The sequence below is a fragment of the Scardinius erythrophthalmus genome (genome assembly GCF_964197995.2).
Source record: "Scardinius erythrophthalmus genome assembly, chromosome: 15".
Lineage (NCBI taxonomy): Eukaryota > Metazoa > Chordata > Actinopteri > Cypriniformes > Leuciscidae > Scardinius > Scardinius erythrophthalmus.
The window spans coordinates 29,051,826-29,072,673 of NC_138235.1; the positions used below are offsets into that span (position 1 = coordinate 29,051,826).

Genomic DNA, 20,848 nt, shown 5'->3' on the forward strand with positions numbered 1-20,848 from the left:
TGGGTGACTCAGCGGGAGTTCCCTGATGACCAGCTTTGAACAAAACCTTACTGTACCTGTAGAGTTAACCTAGGAATTACGATGAATTTTGTATTCTGGTTTCATTTTCATCTCACATCTTAGGCAAACACTAACATGTGCTGACATGTTCGATTTAAATCACTGCATTCACAAAAAAAGCTTACTTTTTTTTTTCTTGGCTCCAGGGAGATGAATTGTATTTATATACAGGGCATTATAATCATAACAGCAGTGAGGAGGGAATGGAAAAGCTGGTGGGCGAGTGATGCGATGATCTTAGTCTTCAACGGTCAAAAAGGTCACCCTGTTATGCGTCACAATGGTTTTACTATGTAAAGCCCTTTATAGAGTAATCATGTTTATAAAAGACCAACCAAAAATAAAAAAATCCCAGCACAAGTTTCGCTTTGTAGGAAGAGAAGGTCTCGCTGAAACTTGATGTTTGAGGTGCTTCCCACAGAGATTTGCATGAATTTGTTAGTAAATAGGGAAAGTCTTAACCTCTCTATCTATAGTCCAAACTTAAATCCACACAATTTCTGCTGTAAGTGTAAAAAGTGTTTATTGATGTTTATTGATATCTTTCTGACATCCAGAAAGATATTGATATTATAATTGTATCTGTCTTCTGTACAAAGCATTTTTCATTGAAGAAGGCATACAGATAAATTAACATTGTTTAAGATAAATTTAACATTGTTGTCATAACAGTACTGAATATATATTGGAAACATATAATAGTGACACTCAGCATCAGTACAAAAATACAAAACAAAAATTGTTACATTTCCTCCAGTCTTGCAAAACTATGCATATATAGAATATGCTGATGTACAGTACAAAGAGGGAATATAACTCAAGCCGGAAAAGTCTCGTAAACCACTGAATATTATTAGTAATAATATTAAGAATAGTAAACATTTCATTTTTACAATCTGAATGCATGATTTGTTTTTGCAAATTGTAACTTCTTACTGTAAGAGACATTCATACATGGGAGACAAATGGAAATTAAAATAACACTTTGGGCAAATTTAGACTGGCGTAGTTCCTGGAACAAAGAAAAAAAAAAGGTACAAGCAATTCTAAAAGATGCCCACTTAGATATCTCCATAGATTAACATTAATACAGAAAAACTACAAAGGTTAACTCAACCATGAGACAACATCCTTTATCAAAAAATTCTGGTTTTCCCAGAAGTCATGTCTTAATGCCAGGTTCTATTAGAGGGAGGTTTCCCACTGTGCTGACATGCCAGCCTGTAACCAGCTGCTAAACAAAAATGAAACAGATAAACCAAAAAAGCATGACATGACCTAGACGGATGTTCACTAGTAATGGCAGCACTATCTGGATGGAGTGTCCCTGTTTTGCAAGTTCAAGTCGATTTGTTGGTTACAAAAGTATTCCACAAGTCTTGGAGAAAGCAGAAGACCGGAAAGCCCAAACCTGTCAGTACATGCATGCATATCTTAAATTTTTATGGTTATGAATTCATTATTGCAGGTCATTTGTTCAGCATCACTGCTGCTTGCAGTTGTCTTTCTGTTTCGAATTTTCCTTTTTCTCCTTGGGCTTTGTTCGTCCCGGTTTGTCACCCTGCCGTTTCGTGGGTGGCACAAAAGTAGGTTCTTCCAAGGGATTGTACAAGCCTACTTGTGAAGTTTGATTTAGACAGGGACCTGTAAATTAAACCATTTGTAATTATTGTTTTGTTACAATTTATAATTATGGTAGAAACCATTTGTTATTTGAATGAATGAAAGCACCATTCATTTGTCCCGCTTCAGCTGCATCCTTCCTTTGAAAGGTGGGGTCCAGCTCTTCTGCAATATTCCTGATGGCTTGCGCTTGCCTGTAGCGACACCAGATGATGTTAAGGGATGTTTCTTGAATGACCATATAAGCTGTAATTTATCGAAAAATAGTGACTTACATTGTCATGGAATTGTGACTAGGGGTGAGTTCATCAACTGGGGATTGAAGACCTTCGGAATCCAGTCTCCGCCTCTGTATGTTCAACGGCAAAATTCACATTCATAATTCTTTTGTAAAAACAGGTCTAATAAAAGGCGGGTTCACTTTGCCCCAACAAACACAAAATGGTTCTGGATTTTAGTGTTAGTGTGAATCACCCTTAAAGGAACAACATGCTGATGAATCACATGATGAATTCATGTGAGCAAGCCAAAAGGCATGTTTAACTAGTTTTAACAGCACTGATTTCAAAGACATGCATGACCCAAGGCAATTCCACAGAGGAGTCATTTTATACACTCAGCAAATAATTGAAATTCTTTTTTAGTTAGTAAAGAGTAAATGGTAAAGCAATAACAAAAGACACACTCCAAAAGTGTGGCTACCTGTCTGTCACATGCTGTTCTCCTGTCATTCTCCCTGTATTCCCGACCAGGTCCAACAGGTTCCAGCTCACGAGATCTCCGTTTAGCCTTTATCTCCTGTTTCTGCATGAAACGTGCAATTTCCTATCACAAAACGAGAAATTAATTACCCACTTTTCATGCGTTGGGAAAGCAGCCCTTTCATTCAACCTCTTCGCACCTCATCTTGAGCAACCTGTGCCGCTCTGAAGTCTCCAACAGGACAGTCCCTTCTAAGAGGAGAGGAACCTGGCTGAATCTATGAGAGAAGAGAAAAAACAACTTCAGCTTACATTGTTTTATTTTAGTAATTTTGCTACTGTCAATGATACAGTAGGATTACAAGACTTCATTTCTGAGGACTAATAGGGGTACGTTGGTATATACCAGGGGTGTCCAATCTTGCTCCTGGAGGGCCTCCTTCCAGCAGAGTTTAGCTACAGCCCTAATTAAACAAAAAACCTTGAAAGGCATGTGTGTTGGAGCTAAACTTGGCAGGAAAGTGTCGATCCAGGAGCAGGATTGACTGGTATATACAGGAGTGGACAAAAGTGGTGTCCAGCTTAGGAAAATTGACGCCTTTATTAAAATATTATTAACAATGCTGTAAGCATATTATGTAGTTGTGCTTGAAGGCAATTGTTTTAAGTGTGATGATGGAACGAAACATGCAAAATTGTGCAGACATCATTTTTGGCCAGGCGGTCATTCAAATTATGAACAAACAAAATATTAATGATTATGTTGATTATTGATAAACTGATTATGTTGTAGTCAATGTATGTGTTTTCCTGAGATTTTAATAGAATAAAACATGTAGCTGTAGTTTAATTTTGAAAGACAAATACCTAAGCCAAGTTAAGTGTTCGGTTCTTCCCTCCTATTTATAACATTTAAAAAAAAATCTAAATATTTTCCTCATATTTTGATGGTTTAATCAAACTTGTACAGTCATTAAAACCAAATATCCCCTCCGGACATCACTTTTGGCCACTACTGTACTGTATATTTGCACTTTTAGTTGAGTTCACCTCTTCGACCAATCTCTCCTCCTCTTCCTGAAGCCTGCGGGCCAGCTCCTCATCCTCCAGCACTTGCTCCAGCTCTCCCAAGTCAAGAGCAGCCATTCCACTCCTAAAAGCAGATCCTGTTAGGGAAAGAGGTTAGAATCAAAACCAGGTAATGTTGAGACAAGACACCGGGTTTTCAGACCACCATCACCTTCAACCAGTTGGGCCTAGACCAGGGGTGTCTATTCCTGCTCCTGGAGGGCCACTGTCCTACAGAGTTTAGCTCCAACAAACCTACATTTGGAAGTTTCTGGTAATCCTGAAGACCGTGGCGGTGTCCAAAAACTTAGGCAGCTGACTTGTTGCTTCGCTGCCTTATGGCAATGACTTTGCAGGCAGCGTTTGCACACGAAAATTAAATAATAACAAAAAAAAAAATATCGTTCTGATGGAGGTATCTCAGGAGACAGGAAGTGAAGCTAAATTGAATTTGGACATGCCTTGATGCCTTACCTTGGAATGCAGCATTTTTTTTTAGTTTTCGGACGCAGCCACAGGTGTGTTTGATTAGGGCTGGAGCTAAACTCTGCTGGAAGGTGTCCCTCCAGAAACAGGATTGGCCGAGGCCATCAAACTTTAAAAGTAGTTGGATTTCCTATTGGATTTCCTTGGATTTCCTGTTCCTGGAACAGTAGGAATCTTGCTGGGTAGATTATATCCCCAGGAAACATACCTCAAAGGAGACAAAGTAAGAGCCAAATCAAAAAGAAATGCAAGAAAATCCAAGCATATGTAACTGTGAGGTACTAAAAAAGAGAAAACAACTGATGCTGCTGTAGGAGAGATAGAAGCATTTTGAGGTTTTTGAGAAACGGGGATGAGATCTGGAGGAAGGGTCAAGCTTGAGAAAAAGCAGATCACACCAAAAAAATTTCTCCACTTCTAAATTGCACACCAGAAGGACGCAGGGATGCACAGGAGTTCTTGTTTACTGATTGGAGATGATTGGAAAGCAACGAGCAGATGTAGGGACAGGCTCAGCCGCACTGCAGAGCTCAGAGAGAGGTTACCTGCTCCGGAAGACTGGAGTCTCTGCATCCGTCTCTCCCTCTCCATCTCCTCCTCTGTGCTCGATCTTTCTTCCTCAAAGGTCTGCCAGCGCTCGCTTTGACTTCGCCTCACTCTACGCTGTCCATGCCTGTGGTCCCCTTCTATCCTCTCATCCTCGGCTAATGATCGAGCTCTCTGCCGTGTGTTTCTGACTCTCACCATCTCCCTCAAACGATCCTCCACTTCCACCTCCATCAACTGTGGTGCTCTAGTCTGCTGTGAGGGGGCATTATTTGAGAGTCTTGCTCTAGCCAAGTTAGAATCATCTACGCTGTATGTTCTGCTACCCTCACGCACCGATGTCCGCCTGACATTACCATGGTAGCTACGTCTCATTGAAATGTTCCGTTGAAACCCCTGAGCTTGAGTCTGGAGACCTTGAGTTTCTCTGAGGTGTGTGTGATCATCCCTTAATATCCCTGTAGAGCACGGAACTCTTTCCCTAGCGTCACTGTAACCACTTTTGCTCCTCCGTTCATCCGGGAAATGAACATGTCTTTCCCTAAAACTCTCCCTACGTCCGCAACCATCTCCCTGCCATGTTCTGCTATGATCCTCCCTCACACTGCTTTGGCGACTCAGCCTCGTTCCAGAGACCTGCTGCTTCTGTTGCAATATTCTCTCAAGTTTATAGACGGGTTCAAAGAGATCATCCTCAGAGCTGTGGCTGAGGTAGCCTTGCTCGCTCATATCGTTCTTTATGAGCTTGATGACATCACCCCATCCACCCGACAGGTGTGAAGATCTGCTGCTGCTGCTCTGGCTGGTCAAGCTACTGTCGTCCTGCTCTAAATGTGTTCTGGAAGGTCTGCCGACCAGTTTTCTCTGCCCTACAGTGGGTTTGCTGTCCTGCCGTGTGACTGTAGGTCTACTGTACTCAATCAGGTCCTCCTCAGAGTCTGAGAAGGTGGGTGAGGAGGAGAGCTGCCATCTTCTAGTTGGAGACTGGTTGTGAGGAGCGTGAACAGGCTGAGGTGAGTATGGACGAGCAGGAATGCTTTTGGATGCTTTAGTGAAACCAACCATGCAAACACAAAGCAGGGGATTTGGGAAATTGTTAGAAATCGGGTGGATGCAGAATAAAACAATTAACTCATGAAGCTCTGTTTAGAAGTTAAAAGGACAAATGAACCATTAAAACATGCATTACATGTCAAAAATAAACATGACGTGAAAATGAAGTTTCACAGAATTAAGGATGATTCAGGGTGTTGTTAGTATGCCAATAAAAGTTCAATGGAATAGTTGGATTCAAGAAATTATTCAAGATAATATTCTGCCATCATTCATTTTATTGCAAGTCATAAAGGTTATGGAGTAACCATGGAACCTTTCAAACAGGAAACAAACATGAGTGAATAGGACATTACCTAGGGATAGTCATCATATGAGGTCATGTCTTGTGGGGTTTAAAAAGCAGACAAAGCAGCTGGCTATATGTGTCATACAGTATGATGGATACATTAACAATACACTGCATGTTGAAACCAAGTTTATTTGTGTATTATTTTAGTAGATTTAGTATTCCAAATTTGCAAAAAGATGATGGACTACTCTTTGGGGATGAAATTGCAAGCTGCTAAGATGTCAACATCACCCGTGTCACATTACTGCAAATCAAATGCTTATATGGGAAACAACCATTTGACTAAAAAAAGAATATGCATGTGACAAGACATGAAGACATAGTCACAATGTTTTTGGGATTTCAAAAGAAATTTCCTATGGACATATTTGCTACTTTACAGGAAAGCTACTGTTTTCAAAGTAAGAGGGAGATAAACAGAAATATTGTGCAACAGACATTAGAAGTTTAGTAAATGTCCATAAGGTCTGTTTCACAAATTGTGTATCTTCATCCCGTTCAATCCAGATGATTTAAAGAGTTTATAGCTGTATAGGGTTCAGGTTTAGTGTCAATGTAAATGTGACCCCCCTCGTCATGCAAACCAGATTTCACACTTCTGATAATCAATAAAAAAGCATGATTCACTTCATTTTCTAATTCTATACAAGAGCGCAGCGCTATTGCACAACAGAAACACTAAGTGAACACTCCAATAACAACATGAATTTAGTTATTTTACCTTTACCATCTTTATTTTGGTAACTGCTCCTGTGTCTCTCACAAAGCTCTTCCTCTTCCTGTATCCTTTTTGCAATTTCCTAAAGAAGAAAAAAAAAGAAAACCTAAATGAATTATTACAGATATTAACGTTCAGTGGGATCTGTTGGGGTTTTTAACAAGTTTTTAATAAATACAGAAAATCATGTAAAGTATGGCTGCAGATTATAGTTGGGGAAAAAAAAATACTGGTCTGTGCGATGAATAAATTTACCACAGTAGCACGCGTTCGATAGTTTTGCATGTGTGTGAGAAAGACGCTATCTGAGGTTAATCTAACTAATCGAAATTAATCCGATTCGCGATTTGGCTTACTACGATTATTTAAAAAAAACCTCAATGTTTTGATTTAGTAGGCCTACTGTATATGCGCAGCACTGACATTGGATCGGTTTGCAGTAAATGATGCTCCATCTCTTCTGTTAACATGCATTTGAAAAAGCAACAAGCGCCAAACATCTTTCTGTAATGAGAAGTGTTTACAAACCAGTTGTCCAACAGAAGAGAACTTAATGACAAGTTTTTACTCCAAACTACATAACGCCATAAATAAATAACTTTATTATGAGATCTGACGAGGCTTCATATCATAGAATGAGGCAGAAATGATATTATTTCATAATATTCTAAACAGTGACTGTGACAAGACATTAAGACAGTCTTGTTATCAATGTTATTTGGATTTCAAAAGAAATGTCCTTACAATGAACATCTCGCTTTGCAATAGCCAATAAATATACTTCATTCTTATGAAAATACCCAAGATTTCTAGAAGAACACTGATAATAACAACATGGCAATAAACATACGATTGCAACAATATATATTTATCAGTCAAAACGTCTCAATCTGTATCATATGAGAATAGTTTTCTCCAGTGTAGAGAAGTTTTTTTCTCTCTCAGTGGATGCATAAGATTTCCTGACAAAAATGAAGAAATTACGTCACATATTTTTATAATAATGATTTAACATTTTATAATAAAACTTTAGACCTTTCTAATGATTTATTGGAACATTAAGCTGCTATTTCAAGTGCTCAACCAAAATGGATGGATGTTGTTTGGATTGTGGTTAGTGATATTTGGCTATATTATAAACAAAGTTTGATATTTGGCTATATTATAAACAAAATTAACTTGATGTTAAGCAAGAGGTGTTATGCTCCTGCAGTCTGCCATTTGATTTTAGGCAAATAAAACGTTTATCTGAAAACATTTCTGGTTAAGGTTTGTATTTTGTGTGCCCTGTATGGAACATTAATGCCCTTTTTTCAAATAAGGTAACAGCCGTTTTAATCTTGTGCTACAATTGTGTGGCCAGTGCTACAAAAATTCCAACGTCTGCAGCACCAGTGCTATGTGCAAAAAAAAAAGTTAATGCACAGCCCTGCGGTACTGGCACGACAAAACGCTCAGTGATGACACATTGAGGTGAAACGCAAAGCGTGGGTTTTTCTGACAAAAATATATCCACCCACGTATTCAACATAGACACAAGTGAAGATGGTGTACGTCAGCAGAGGGGAATTTCCATGCTTACGTATAAAAGGCCTAAAGACCTGCCTGAAGCCCACCATGCAGAATCTTCAAACAGCCACATGCTCGGCTTGCAACAAAACTGGCAAACAGAGGCCACAATGTATCTCACAACTGACCACAATGACTCAGAAGTTTCCACTGACACAATGAACCATCGAAAATGATCTAAATTAAACCAGTTACAGTACGATTACCGCATTGATCTTATCTTTAATCTTCTCACATGCCTATCATCACGTAAATAAAGACCAAATTAATACACATTTTATAATAAAGTTACAAACTATGATTTCTACAAAAGCATTACTTTAACTCCAACATTTATATGCTTGTAAGAAGTGAGCAAAATCACTACTAGCGCCTCACCTTACTTTTTGAAACATTTGGTATGGTATTTCTACCTGAAATACTCTATCTGTGCTATAAAATGCATGTCCTTTAAAGTCTTGCAAAAACAGCTATAAATGTGACACAATACACTGTCTGTGACAGAGATTTACAGGACTTGACCAGAAGATGGCAGAGTTCTGCCTCATTGACAAAACTACAGGTTCATTTCTACAATCATATAATTTACACTGAGCTAAAAATCTGTACTTGGATTCAAATGCTGTTTACATACATAAACATGAGGCCTAAGTGAAGTGGTTTAGGTCAGGGGTTTTTACACAAACGGACCACAAGGGTGTGCTAAGGCGCCTGTGGAAAAAAAATAGATTTTACAATGTGTTTTATCAACAAGCTTTGGATTGATGATATTAATTGTGAGATTTTAATGTTTCTCGAATTTTCTAATAGGAAGAACTAATGGGACTGTATACATGAAAATAAAATCTGCCTTTAACAATTTTAGTAAGGAGTCCTTACAAGCAAATCTCCAGGGGGTCTTTGCTAACCTCCTTAGCAGTCTCTCTCTATGTCTGTTGTCATCAGGTCCTGATGTCCTTAACCTTTCAGGCTGACCTTTCTTACTTCACAGCACTAACCGAATTAACTCCACTGACCTGGGCTGAGAGATTGTGCCCCACACAGGGAGCAGCTCCTGTCTCTAGGGGTCTGACTCAGAGCTTTTCTGGCACCTGGACTCTTAAGAAATCATCCCAACAGATGTGGTTTGTTTGTGTACACAACAATTAGAATGGCTGGGTGAGAATTATGTTCAACATTACTCTTCCGTGCTCCTGTATGAGCCTGATAGGACAACAGGGTCCACAGCAGCGTGTGGGGATGATGTTTAGATGTGACCTGGTGCCTCACAGGCTTTAATTAACACAGGGCTGCAGGGGTGTAAATATTAGTAATTAATGCAGCGGAATGACATTTACTGCAATATGGCAGGCCTATCAGTGCCAAAGATGCGACTCAGGTGTGAAAACACACTCAAAATTACTAGCAAGTATTAATTAAATGATATTTTATGTCTGTTTTATCTTAACTTTTAATTAACACTGCAAAGTCACATTTACACAGTACATTTGTTGCTTTCCAGTAACATACATATATATATATATATATATATATATATATATATATATATATATATATATATATATATATATATATATATACATATATAAAAGCAAAACTGTGTAATGTATTTTCAGATCCAGATTTAAGGTTTATCCCCAAAAAAAAAAAAAAAAAAAAACTATACTAAAAATACAAATGGGGTAAACTTTAAATTGAATTCTAGATCTAATTTCTGAAAAGTATTACTTTTCTCAATTAAAGGGATAGTTCACTTTGAAAATAAATTTTGGTATGTTTTAGCTTACCTCAAGTGCATCCAAGATGTAGGTGTCTTTGTTTCCGCAGTAGTTTCACTTTTGATATTTTTAGGTCAAACCGTTCTTGTCTGTCAGTCATATAATGCAGGTCTATGGTCACTGTATCAAAACACAAGCACAGAGTCCAAATTAAAACAATTCCCCATCGTCCAAATTAAACAATTCCCCATCGTAAGTACACATTGATGGCCTAAGACACGAAACGAGCGGTTTGTGTGAGAAAACGAACAGTATTTATATCGTTTTTACCTCTTGTAAAACAGCACATGTCCAAATGATCTGACGGCGCGGGCGGGTATAAATGTATACATAGATGTCGCCTTGGCTACGGTTTCGTTCCAAAGAACTGCGTAGCCAAGGCGACATGTATGTACACATCTATACTCGCCCGCGCCGTCAGATCATTTAGACGTGTGCTGTTTTCAAGAGATAACAACGATATAAATACTGTTTGTTTTCTCACACAAACCGCTCGTTTCGTGTCTTAGGCCGTCAATGTGTACTTACGATGGGGAATTGTTTAATTTGGACGACGGGGAATTGTTTTAATTTGGACTCTGTGCTTGTGTTTTGATACAGTGACCATCGACCTGCATTATATGACTGACAGACAAGAACGGTTTGACCTAAAAATATCAAAATTGAAACTACTGCGGAAACAAAGACACCTACATCTTGGATGCCCTTGAGGTAAGCTAAAACATACCAAAATTTAATTTCAAAGTGAACTATCCCTTTAAGTTTTTGTTTTAAGGATGTTTAGATATATTTACTGCAAAACAAGATTAAAATGTGCAGCTGGCAGGCCAAGACATGATTCATGAGTCAGAAAATACCTGCAGGAACAGAAATCATGTTCACTAGTCATAAAATATCCTAAATGTCCGTAATTAAATGTGTAAAATGATTGGACTGTTTTTTAAAATGCCTCACAGGCACACTGACTCAGATTTATCTGGAATCCACATCTCTGAGATCACCTGTAAATGATAGAGGGTGGTAAGGATCAAATTGCTTGATATGCCAGTGTTCTCTGACTCAGTTTTTCTAACTGCTGAGCCAACAATTTCCAGCTTTGCCACCTGAATCACAAGGGACCCTCCAAGATACTCCCAAAAACACTCATGCTTTGATTTCCACAATAACCCCCCACAGGCTGTCTGTCTTCAAACAACTCTGAACAAAAGACGCCTTAATCAAGGTTCACTGCACCACAGTTCGAGAGAAAAAAATAAAAGCTGATTTTTTTCCAGGCAGATTCAGAGGCCATTTAACTCTGTTCTAGTTTAAATCATGACAATAATTGCTCTCATCTATGAATTTGTGCAAAACAAAAAGTAGTAATGCATTTATGCTGGAGGTCTAGAGAGAAATGGATTTAGGAGGGTTTAAATGTGCATCTCTTATTTTTGTTTAAACACAGTACATTTTATTTAATTAATTGAACTGAAAAGGTGAAAACCATCCTTAATATAAACACAATTACAGTTCAAGATGAATGAGTGTGGTTAAGACAGACATTTTATATTTTTATTGCCATGGTTCTCAACCTTTTTGACTCAGAGGCCCCCGTTGTCCAATATTCCTTTATAGGCTATAATATGCCTGCTGTAATTATGACAAAGCTGCTTGTTTTCAGACTATATATTTACAGAAACTGGGAGTATGGATACAGTATAATACATTTATTACCCATGACTCATTTTGTGATTCCAGAAATTTCAAGAACTGTTTTTCAAAAAGAACAAAAGTTATTATTATGACCGTAGTTTACATGATTATTTTTTTTAGCATTATAGAGTTTGATTATTTTAATATATTAATAATAAAATGAAAATTATTCATTTAAATATTTTTAAGTCACCCACTGGTTTAGTTGTACATGCTCAATACAGGAGGTGAAATATTAGATGTGACTTAAGAATTTTTCACACTAGTCTCATTTTAACATACTCTGTTTCAGTCGTTTAGCTACAAACTGTGCAATATGCTGCCCCAATTCTATTTTAAGTTCCTTACTGCAAATTAGATAAACATTCTGTGAGAGAACTTAGATTTAATATTTCTATCAACTTTGAGTTTTTAGATTTTGCTGATGGTAAACAACTATTAGCACAATATTACAAGGACACCTGCAGGGTCTGTTTTTAACCACTATGCCACACCACCTCCAACACAGAAAACTGCAACAACATTTATGGAACCTCATCAAGAAAACTGCAAATCCATAGAGGTTTGCTTTTATTTCTGGAGAACATTTCCACACTCAGCTTTTTTGCCCACGACTCACTGAACAAAAAGACCTCGGTCTCTTTTTGTGTCCCTGGGGGGGGGGTTATTTAAGGTGGGCTGAAGTTCAATGCATCTGGATTTGATTAATGCACAGTTTTGAGTGTGACTTTTGCTTTATAGCAGCTTGATGCTCATTCCTGTGTGGTCTTTGCCAGCACTTACACTCCACATGAGACTAGCTGAATAAATCAGCTTACTGGCGTCCCACAGTGACTCATTAACTATTGATCCATTTGATGCCTCAGACAAAGCAGTTCAGAGGTGTAAATGAAAAACAGAAGGAGTGAAGTTCACTGAGCCTGAAGTGTGTTACACACCTTGTCCTCCATCTCCCTTCTCAGAGCCTCCTCCGCACGCCGCTGGATCTCCTCCTGAATCATTTGTGCGTATTCCGAGTCCCGTTCCTCCCTGATAGAAAAAATAATGACAATAAACAACTGAAAAAACATGTCTGTTCCCTTAATGTAAGAAGGAAGCACAGAGATTGTCACACTATGGGACAGTGGTGGACTTTGGACATGCTATCAGCTACTGAACTGCTCATATACAGTACATAACTTTGAATACACACAGTGTCCTATCTGATGATAGTGGTCTCTGACAGTGTGCGTGTGTGATCTTACAGCTGGCGAGTGGCCTGTTGCTGAAGCATCTGAGCTGTCCGCTCCTCCTCATCCTGGAGTCTCTTGGCTACTCTGATGTCCCTCTGCACCAGCTGACTCCTCTGCACATTTGAGTTGTAATACTGCTCAACTGTTGGAGACAGCATGCAAATAAGGTTACAGAAAAGCATGTGGAAGATACACTACAGTTCAAAAGTACAAAACTACAGTACTTTTTATTTCTTTTATATAGCAAGGAAGCATTACATTAATCAAAAGTGACACAAAAGTGACAATTTATGTTACAAAACATTTATATTTCAAATAATTGCTGTTCTTTAAGTTTCCACAAAAATATTAAGCAGAACTGTTATCAAAATTGATAACAATAAGAAACATTTTCTTGAGCACCAAATCAGCATATTAAAATGATTTCTGAAGGATCACGTGACACTGAAGACAGGAGTAATGATGCTGAAAATTCAGCTTTGCCATCACAGGAATAAATACCATTTTAAATATATTTCAAAATAATTTTTCCACATTTTTTTCATATTTACAACATTAGGTTTTCCTGCATTTTTGATAAAATAAATGCATCCTTGGTGACTATTAGACTTTTAAAAATCTTACCGACTCAAACTTTTGAACAGTATTGTATATCAGGATATTTAAACTTTGACTGATTTCTAAACATCTGACATATGCGAGTGTTTCAATAAATATGCACAGAGAGAGACTTTCCGATTTACATGTAAAGCAACCAATAGCAGATTGTTTTTACATGCCATTTAGTGATGGGTAATAGACTAAAATATTAACTCAAATATTAGTGCAATCTCTGTAAACGGCTGTATGGAGAACAATCTAAAACTAAACTCTGTCTCGTCTAACCAAGCAGGATATTTTAATTAAACAGGTAGATTGACTCACATGAGAGATCTTATATACGGCTACGCCCTTGCATTGAGGTGTGTGAATACCAGCCCTCTTTAGAAGTTTACAAAAGATGGACGAATGTGAAGACTGAGAAAATAAACTTGCTTTAAAATCCTTTAGGTGTGGCAGACGAAATAAGAGAATGGGTCTTACTTTCCTGTTCCTGCAGGTTATGAGCTAGAGCTCCATCCTCCAGTACAGCAAAACACTGGCACACTGCAGACGAGAAACAACACTCAATACAACTGCACAAACATGAACTAACATCAGGCTATGAGAGATGCTGAGTGCTGAACTGTATTTCTTAGATTTTAAAAGTATAGTATCTTTTGCATTTTATCCACAAATTATGGCTGTAACTGGAGACTTTGTCAAAGAAAATGTGACCGACTTGGAAATGTGTTCAAAGACTATGTAGTGTTATTTCATGTCTTTAGTGGTCACTTTTGGTAAACTAATTCAAAGCTTCATTTAAAAATGTTCATAGCACTATTTTTGTGAAGCCTCATATTTCAAAACAAATAAAAAAATATTGTATCCCTTTAAAAAAAAAAAAAGTATTACATTCTTTATACACTAAGTTTAAAAATGAGACACTCATATTTCATAAAACCATAATAACAGTCTCCATGACAAATACGGACCCTGGAAAGTTAAAAACAAAATTACACTTGTGGTTTTGGTCCCGTAAGTGTCACATTTCATTTTAAACCCTGTGTTAAAATAACTGACATACAGGAAGGCTTTCGCTGCTTTAGGAAAAAAACTTAAAAGGAATCTGTGTTGAAAATAATTTCTCTCAGTTTGTAAAACCAAAATAATTTCTATGGGGCAAAACATTTCAGAGGGTTTAAAACCAGAAATATGAAGATTGAGCTCAGTTTTTTTTTTATTATTATTATTATTATTAATATTTTCTAAATTGTCTGAATAGCTCTTTTAGTGGTAGGACTACTGTTCTAGGTGATGAAGATCTGGTCATGCATTATTTTCTGTGGTAATCAGCAGGGTTTTGATGCTGTCGATAGAACCTGGAACATTCCTTTAAAAACCACAAGAAGCAAAAGCATTGAGTGCCAGCCACTAAACTCTAAATTTAACAAATGTCCATGTGAACTGAAAAGTACAGCTCTTAAATGTCTTTCAAGCTGATATACAATTACAGAAAATCTACAAATTACATAAAATCTATATATGTGAAAGCTGAGCATAAGAGATCTTTTGGAAAAAGTTAAATAAACACTACTTTAACTCCTCAAATTTTCCTTAATAATTTGCTTGAATAATAACATTGATTTATTTTGTGCATTGCCATTTTCTTATCCCTTGGGAAACCCACTCTATACAGTGAAACTAAAAATGCTCAGTACAGTGTTCTGCATTTACTGACATGACACTGCAGAATCCCTCAAGGAGAAAATTCTACATAGCTTGTGCTACATGTTGTGGTGAATGTTGAGTAGTGTAGATTAACAGTGTCATTGTTGTTACCAAACAAAGACGTACATATATGGCTCTCATAAATGCGCAACAAAACTTCAACAAACCCGCTGTGTGTGCCGCCCCTCAGGTTATCCACAAACCATGTAAGCAAAATACAAATTTAGTCAAAAGCAACCTCAAATTCAAGGATATACAAGGCGACAGAGCCGCAGAGAGTGTCTGAGGGGAACATACAGTCTGTAATTGACACAACAGCTGGAGTCTGAGGCTATAGCGCTAGTGCTGGACCTGCGGTCAGAGCGGAGAACATTACAGACCCTGAGAGCAGTAAAAAGAAAGAAAAAACAAGAAGAGCGTTTTACAAAATCAGCACAACTGCTGGATTCACACTCAAAAACCTGAAACACATAAATGACACTACATCTGATTTTTCTTCAGTGTATCTTAAGCAACTATGCTGAATTAGAGTAGCATGAACATAATATCCTAATGGAGACATCCTGACTTCAGCACAACCTCTGACCTGAGCAGCTGGTGGAAATCTATGTATAGCTGAGAGGCCCAGCCATCCTGTCTGGTGGGGTGAAACCTACCGAAACTACCCACCGCCTAAAAATGTGAGCAGAGAAAAATAATCCTACTGTGGGGTCTTCTAAGTTTAAATGCAACTGTTTGGGTATCCAAAAAGACAAATGTCTTTCCTGCTTGAGCCCACCTGCTGCATATTGCGATAACCCATATCAGGTCACACAAGCGCCTCCCAACAATGCCCTCACACATCCAACCACCCAGAGCGCACACACACATATACGCCTGCACACAGAAGGAATGGTTTCCAGATGTGCCAGCAGCAGAAAAAATACATTAAGCAGAAGGATAGTGAGATTGGTGGCGTTAATGTTGGAGAGGCAGCAGAAAGAAGGTGTACAGATAAGGACAAGAACACGATGGTCAGTTTCGTTGTCCTCTTAATTGAGACATCCAGTGGCTCTGTAGACTCAGTAGCTGGTTTGTTTTGTCCAGCAGCCAAAATACTCTCTGCCTGGGAACAGGGCATGAATAAAACTCTAACATCAAGAGTATTACACTGACAAAATATTTGTGGATCTATATATATACTGTATGTGTTTGTGTAAAGGATGAGGCATCAGAATCTGAATCCTTTTAATCTGATTGCAGATTTTGAATTCACTGAAATCCAATGAAAACATCTACTGTACATCTGCATTTCATTTATCGAGAACAAAATGCATAATATGGCATTTATGTCAGTGTTACAGTGAGAAGCTTAAAAAACAAGCAGTCAAAACACATAGACCTAGATATTAAGTACATAACTGGAGTTTTTTTTCTTTCTAATATATATAAAATGATGCAAAAAAGCATTTTCATGTTGCTTTTACTATTTTAAGCTGTACACTACTTTCCACAAAATTCCATTCGACAAATAGTCCTGAACAAAATGTACCACAATTTCCACAGATCTATCAAGCAGAACAACAGTTTTCAACATTGATGTTTCTTGAAAGGCACACCAGCATATTAGAATGATTTCTGAAGGATCATGTGACACTGAAGACCGCAGTAATGATGCTGAAAATTCAGCTTCGCATCACAGAAATAGATTATATTTTAAATTATATTCCATTAGAAAACAGTTCTCTTAAATATTTCACAATATTACTGTTTTTTTATCAATTAAATTCCGCCTTGGTGAGACTTCTTTCAAAAACAGTAAAAAAATGTTACCCAAACTTTTGTACGGTAGTGTATACAGTAATTATTCTCACATTTCACAAATTATGTAAGATCCTACGGCAACCGATTCCATTTGGATCAATCTCCATCTAGTTTTCAGACTGAGGTGTTTACATGAAATATATTGGGAAATGATTGGACTATCAGTCTAGGATATTAAATATACTACAGAATATTAAATGATTAGGCTGTTACTGTTCTCAGGAAGCATAAGACAGCAAAAGATATGTGAAGCTTATGCTAGCATGCTAGCCAAGTACATACGCCTACAGCCAATCATTAAAAACATCTAGTCTGATTCCTTCAGTCAAAACAATCCTGATAACACAAGAACAACAGAATGAACTACTGACAGTAGGATTTAGTACGTTGATAAGGTTTGGTCAGGAAAACGTATTGGTCTACTCTCTAAATACTGATCTGTCCTTCAAACTACACCTAAACTGATAAGACTGTTATCAACCTACAGATTAGGCAATGTTTGCCAAAAAAATTCTCCTCGTCTTCATCTACAGGCCCACTAACAACAGCAAGAGTTCTTAGGCTCGTGTCTCTGAACATGTAGTCAACAAAATAAAAAATAAAAATAAAAACACTTACAGATTCACACGCTGAAAGGATCATCCATTTTTATCCAGTAGAGGAAGGAGAAGCTGTACACCTGCGTTAAACCTCACTTAGAAAGTCTTCTTCTCGACAGCTTAAGCACCTGCTAACCTGCTCTCCACACACTCCTCTCGTTTCAGGAGGAGGGATCTGAGCCTGCAGGCCCGGTTCTGGCCTCAGTGTTCAGGTGTCAGATTGGGGCGTTGGGTGGATTGGCAGGCAAGAGGGTGTGGATATAAAGTTGTCTAACTAGTTTTGCAGAAGCAGAGCCAAAAATCACATGCTCATATTACAAAGACAAATGTATGTTTGAAAGCATGTATGAATACTTTAAAAATAAGATTTTTGACGTGTGTAAATTCCTACACCAACTTAAAAGATAAAATAGAGCCGTCATTAGTTACAGACAGACTAACACTGGGACGAAACAAAACCAAAAAGAGCTTGACAGGCTAGTGAGCTGAGACAGGAAGTCTGAGATGGATCAGTCCATCTCACCAAGGCTGTGTTTATTTGATCAAAAACAGTGTAAAAATATAATGTAATTTGTTCCTGTGACGGCAAAGCTATTTGCAGTTTAATGTGTCCTTGCTAAATAACAGTATACATTTATTTCAGAAAAGAAATTCTTACTGACCCCAAACAGAACGGTAGTATAAAGTGTACCACTGGGCAGAGGTTTCACAGCAGAAATAGGAAAAAGGTCACTGAAAGCAGGGAGTGAGGGATGCAAAGGGGTTAAAGTGCAGAGAGGAAAGAGGCTGCTTTTTCTCAAGGGAACTGGGGTATAGAGACAGCATTCCCAAGACTAGGTCAAGAGAACAACCAGAGCAAAAACACATCCACAGGAACTGATAACAGAAGAGTGAAGACAAAGAGAACTCACTACGATACATGTATTACACAATGTGTTGGGGAACTATACTGAAAACCATCTGAGGAAATGAAAACATAGTTGCTCACAAAGTACTGTACACATCTACTGGCAAAGTACTGTACACATCTACAAAACCTAGACATTAGTTAATTGGGTGATACAGGCGGCATGGTGGTCTAATAGGGTCTTTGTTCAACAGCCAGTGCTTGTTTAAGCGTAAAAACACAAAGCAAAACAATAAAAGCATTGTGTACAGAATGGGAACGGAAAGGAAAATCATCATAAACATTTCCCCCTTCAAAAGAGGCAGTGGGTCGATCTCAAAATACATGATTTTTACCTAAGAGATAATACTTTAGCATACAGGGCCATGTGGAAACGTTCTTTCACCAGTGGAAGAAAGACAGCTTTTTTTTTTGCTTCCGAGATATACGGCAGATGTCTGGAATGTTAATCAGATCTCAGACTTATCAGTATAGAGCATGCAGTACTTTGAATTTGACAGCAGAATGAGACATCTGAAAATCAGAGCGGGAATCAACAAGCAAGACCACAGACTGATGTGACGCACACATCATGCATACACATTATGTGTATCATACAGCAAAAGCACAACTCTTCCTAAATAAAACGGTCTGCAATGCGCACACACAGAGTCATAACCACAAGCAACATGTGCATGTCAGGCAGGTCTTACCCTCCTGGATTCTGGGCAGGTTGGACTGATCCACCTCCAGCTCGGCCATGACTGCTGGCACTGCTCAACAACTCATGCCATTCAGCAACACCTATTCTCATGAAAGACAGACTTTGGTTAGTGCTCAACTGACGAGGCCAACCTAGTTTATTTGGTCACTGTGAGCGTCCAAACAGATTGACAGGTCACCACTGGCTCATTAAATACTATTACTTATGAGACATGCATCTAGAGCCATAATTCACTGCAAAGACTGAGCTTTGGCAAGAGCTTTTGAAAAAAGCTGATAAAATATTCACAGAACAAGTTAAGTATTATTATTTATAATAGTAATAATTTAAAACAAGACTTTCTCTTAAGAAATCACATGTAGGCACCTATAAATAACCAGAATAAGAAAAATATTTGTGATTTATTTTTTAAATAATACATTTATTGCCTTAAGAAATCATCAATAAAAGAAAATAAGAATGAAAGTTAAGCCATTCCATTAAATCACCTGTAAAATAATATAAAAGGTGTTTTCTTAAGAAATAACCTGTAAAGTAAATACATGTAAATCGTTTAAGAGTCTATAGTCTAAAACACGATGACTGATTAAAAGCTCAAAAAACAAAAGCTCAAAAGGTTCAAATTTAGGGCCAAAAGATAAGAGTATCGACTGTGTTTTGCTACATATTGACAGAAAACATAAAATAGGAATGAAAGACAAAATATATAAAGCAGCACGCGACAGCAGTACTAATGCAAAAGCGCCCTGAAACAAAACAAAGCGAAACTAAAAATGGAGAGAGAAAAAGTCAACAAACCGGCTGTGAAATTAAATGAATGAGGACAGAGTGGGGAAGACCGAACTTCACATTCCTCACATTTTTCACCTCAATGATTCATCACGCAAACACCAAACACCGAAAACATGATTCACAACAGACACCAAACACAGTCTCTTACCTGCTCTGCGCGAGATCTTCACTTCTTTACAAACGCTCTTTTTTATGTTCAACTAGGCTACTTGTTGCATATTAGGGCTACTCGAAAAAGTTTCATTTCTCAAAAGCTCATACTAGATTTGGCAGTGTCTGAAATAAGCCTGAACTATAATTACCCAGCCTCAAAGTTTCCGACCAGGCAGACTGTTTTTGACAACGAGACAATGGCAAGAAGCTTCCACAGGGATGGGAAGCCAGCGCGGACAAACTTCTGGACGCTCCCTCCCTCCCTTACATCACACTGGTTCATCCAATCACATCAAATAATAAAAATAAAAAATCTAAATGTAAATATAAAATATAAATGAAAAATATTCACCTTTTAAAATATACTTAGATCTGAAATATGTATTGAATTTACAAACTGCACAGAAAGTTTCCTCCTCTCTTCCTTTTGACACATCTGCTGTTCAACAAACAAACAAGATATAATGATGTTTTGTGCATTGTATTAATATATTATATATTGCAAAATGTAGGCAAAATATTCAAGATAATCCTTGTGGTTTATCTTCTCCACAATGTTTATTTTCTTCCTCAGCCTATTTTTGTCTCGTTTTCCACTTTAAATATACACATTAATTAATCAAGATGCTACTTGAGAAGAAAATTACTTAGCATTATGGCATGTTTACTGGAAATTAAGTGAGTTTTATGCTTAAAACAAGAA

At 37.7% G+C, this 20,848-nt stretch overlaps 1 protein-coding gene across 7 annotated transcripts; it reads right to left on the bottom strand.

Moving 5' to 3' along the window:
* Nucleotides 1-560: 560 nt before the first annotated feature.
* ccdc187 (coiled-coil domain containing 187) lies at nucleotides 561-20,416 on the bottom strand. Of its 7 annotated transcripts, none has more exons than XM_081386070.1 (13): nucleotides 20,141-20,416; nucleotides 19,190-19,280; nucleotides 13,962-14,024; nucleotides 12,891-13,020; nucleotides 12,585-12,675; nucleotides 6,611-6,689; nucleotides 4,484-5,530; nucleotides 3,435-3,550; nucleotides 2,585-2,662; nucleotides 2,386-2,508; nucleotides 1,959-2,032; nucleotides 1,792-1,877; nucleotides 561-1,704 (listed from the first exon to the last, which is right to left on the bottom strand). In XM_081386070.1, exons 2-13 carry the CDS (start codon nucleotides 19,236-19,238, stop codon nucleotides 1,544-1,546), a joined length of 2,097 nt encoding a protein of 698 aa, XP_081242196.1. In that variant the 5' UTR covers nucleotides 19,239-19,280; nucleotides 20,141-20,416; the 3' UTR covers nucleotides 561-1,543. The 7 variants fall into 7 exon arrangements, 6 of the variants coding, with proteins under 6 accessions (XP_081242196.1, XP_081242201.1, XP_081242200.1 ...); XR_014031661.1 differs by having other exon boundaries at nucleotides 569-1,704; nucleotides 3,927-5,530; XM_081386075.1 differs by lacking the exon at nucleotides 4,484-5,530 and having other exon boundaries at nucleotides 6,617-6,689.
* Nucleotides 20,417-20,848: the final 432 nt, after the last annotated feature.

What these genes read in the sequence shown, in the direction of transcription:
- ccdc187 (XM_081386070.1), bottom strand. Translation starts at nt 19,238, where the DNA reads ATGGCCGAGCTGGAGGTGGATCAGTCCAACCTGCCCAGAATCCAGGAG. An exon ending in ACTCCAGTCTTCCGGAGCAG is followed by an intron (nt 3,551 to 4,483) that starts GTAACCTCTCTC and finishes TTTCCCTAACAG; the next exon opens with GATCTGCTTTTAGGAGTGGA. An exon ending in TGAAGCGGGACAAATGAATG is followed by an intron (nt 1,705 to 1,791) that starts GTGCTTTCATTC and finishes TTTAATTTACAG; the next exon opens with GTCCCTGTCTAAATCAAACT.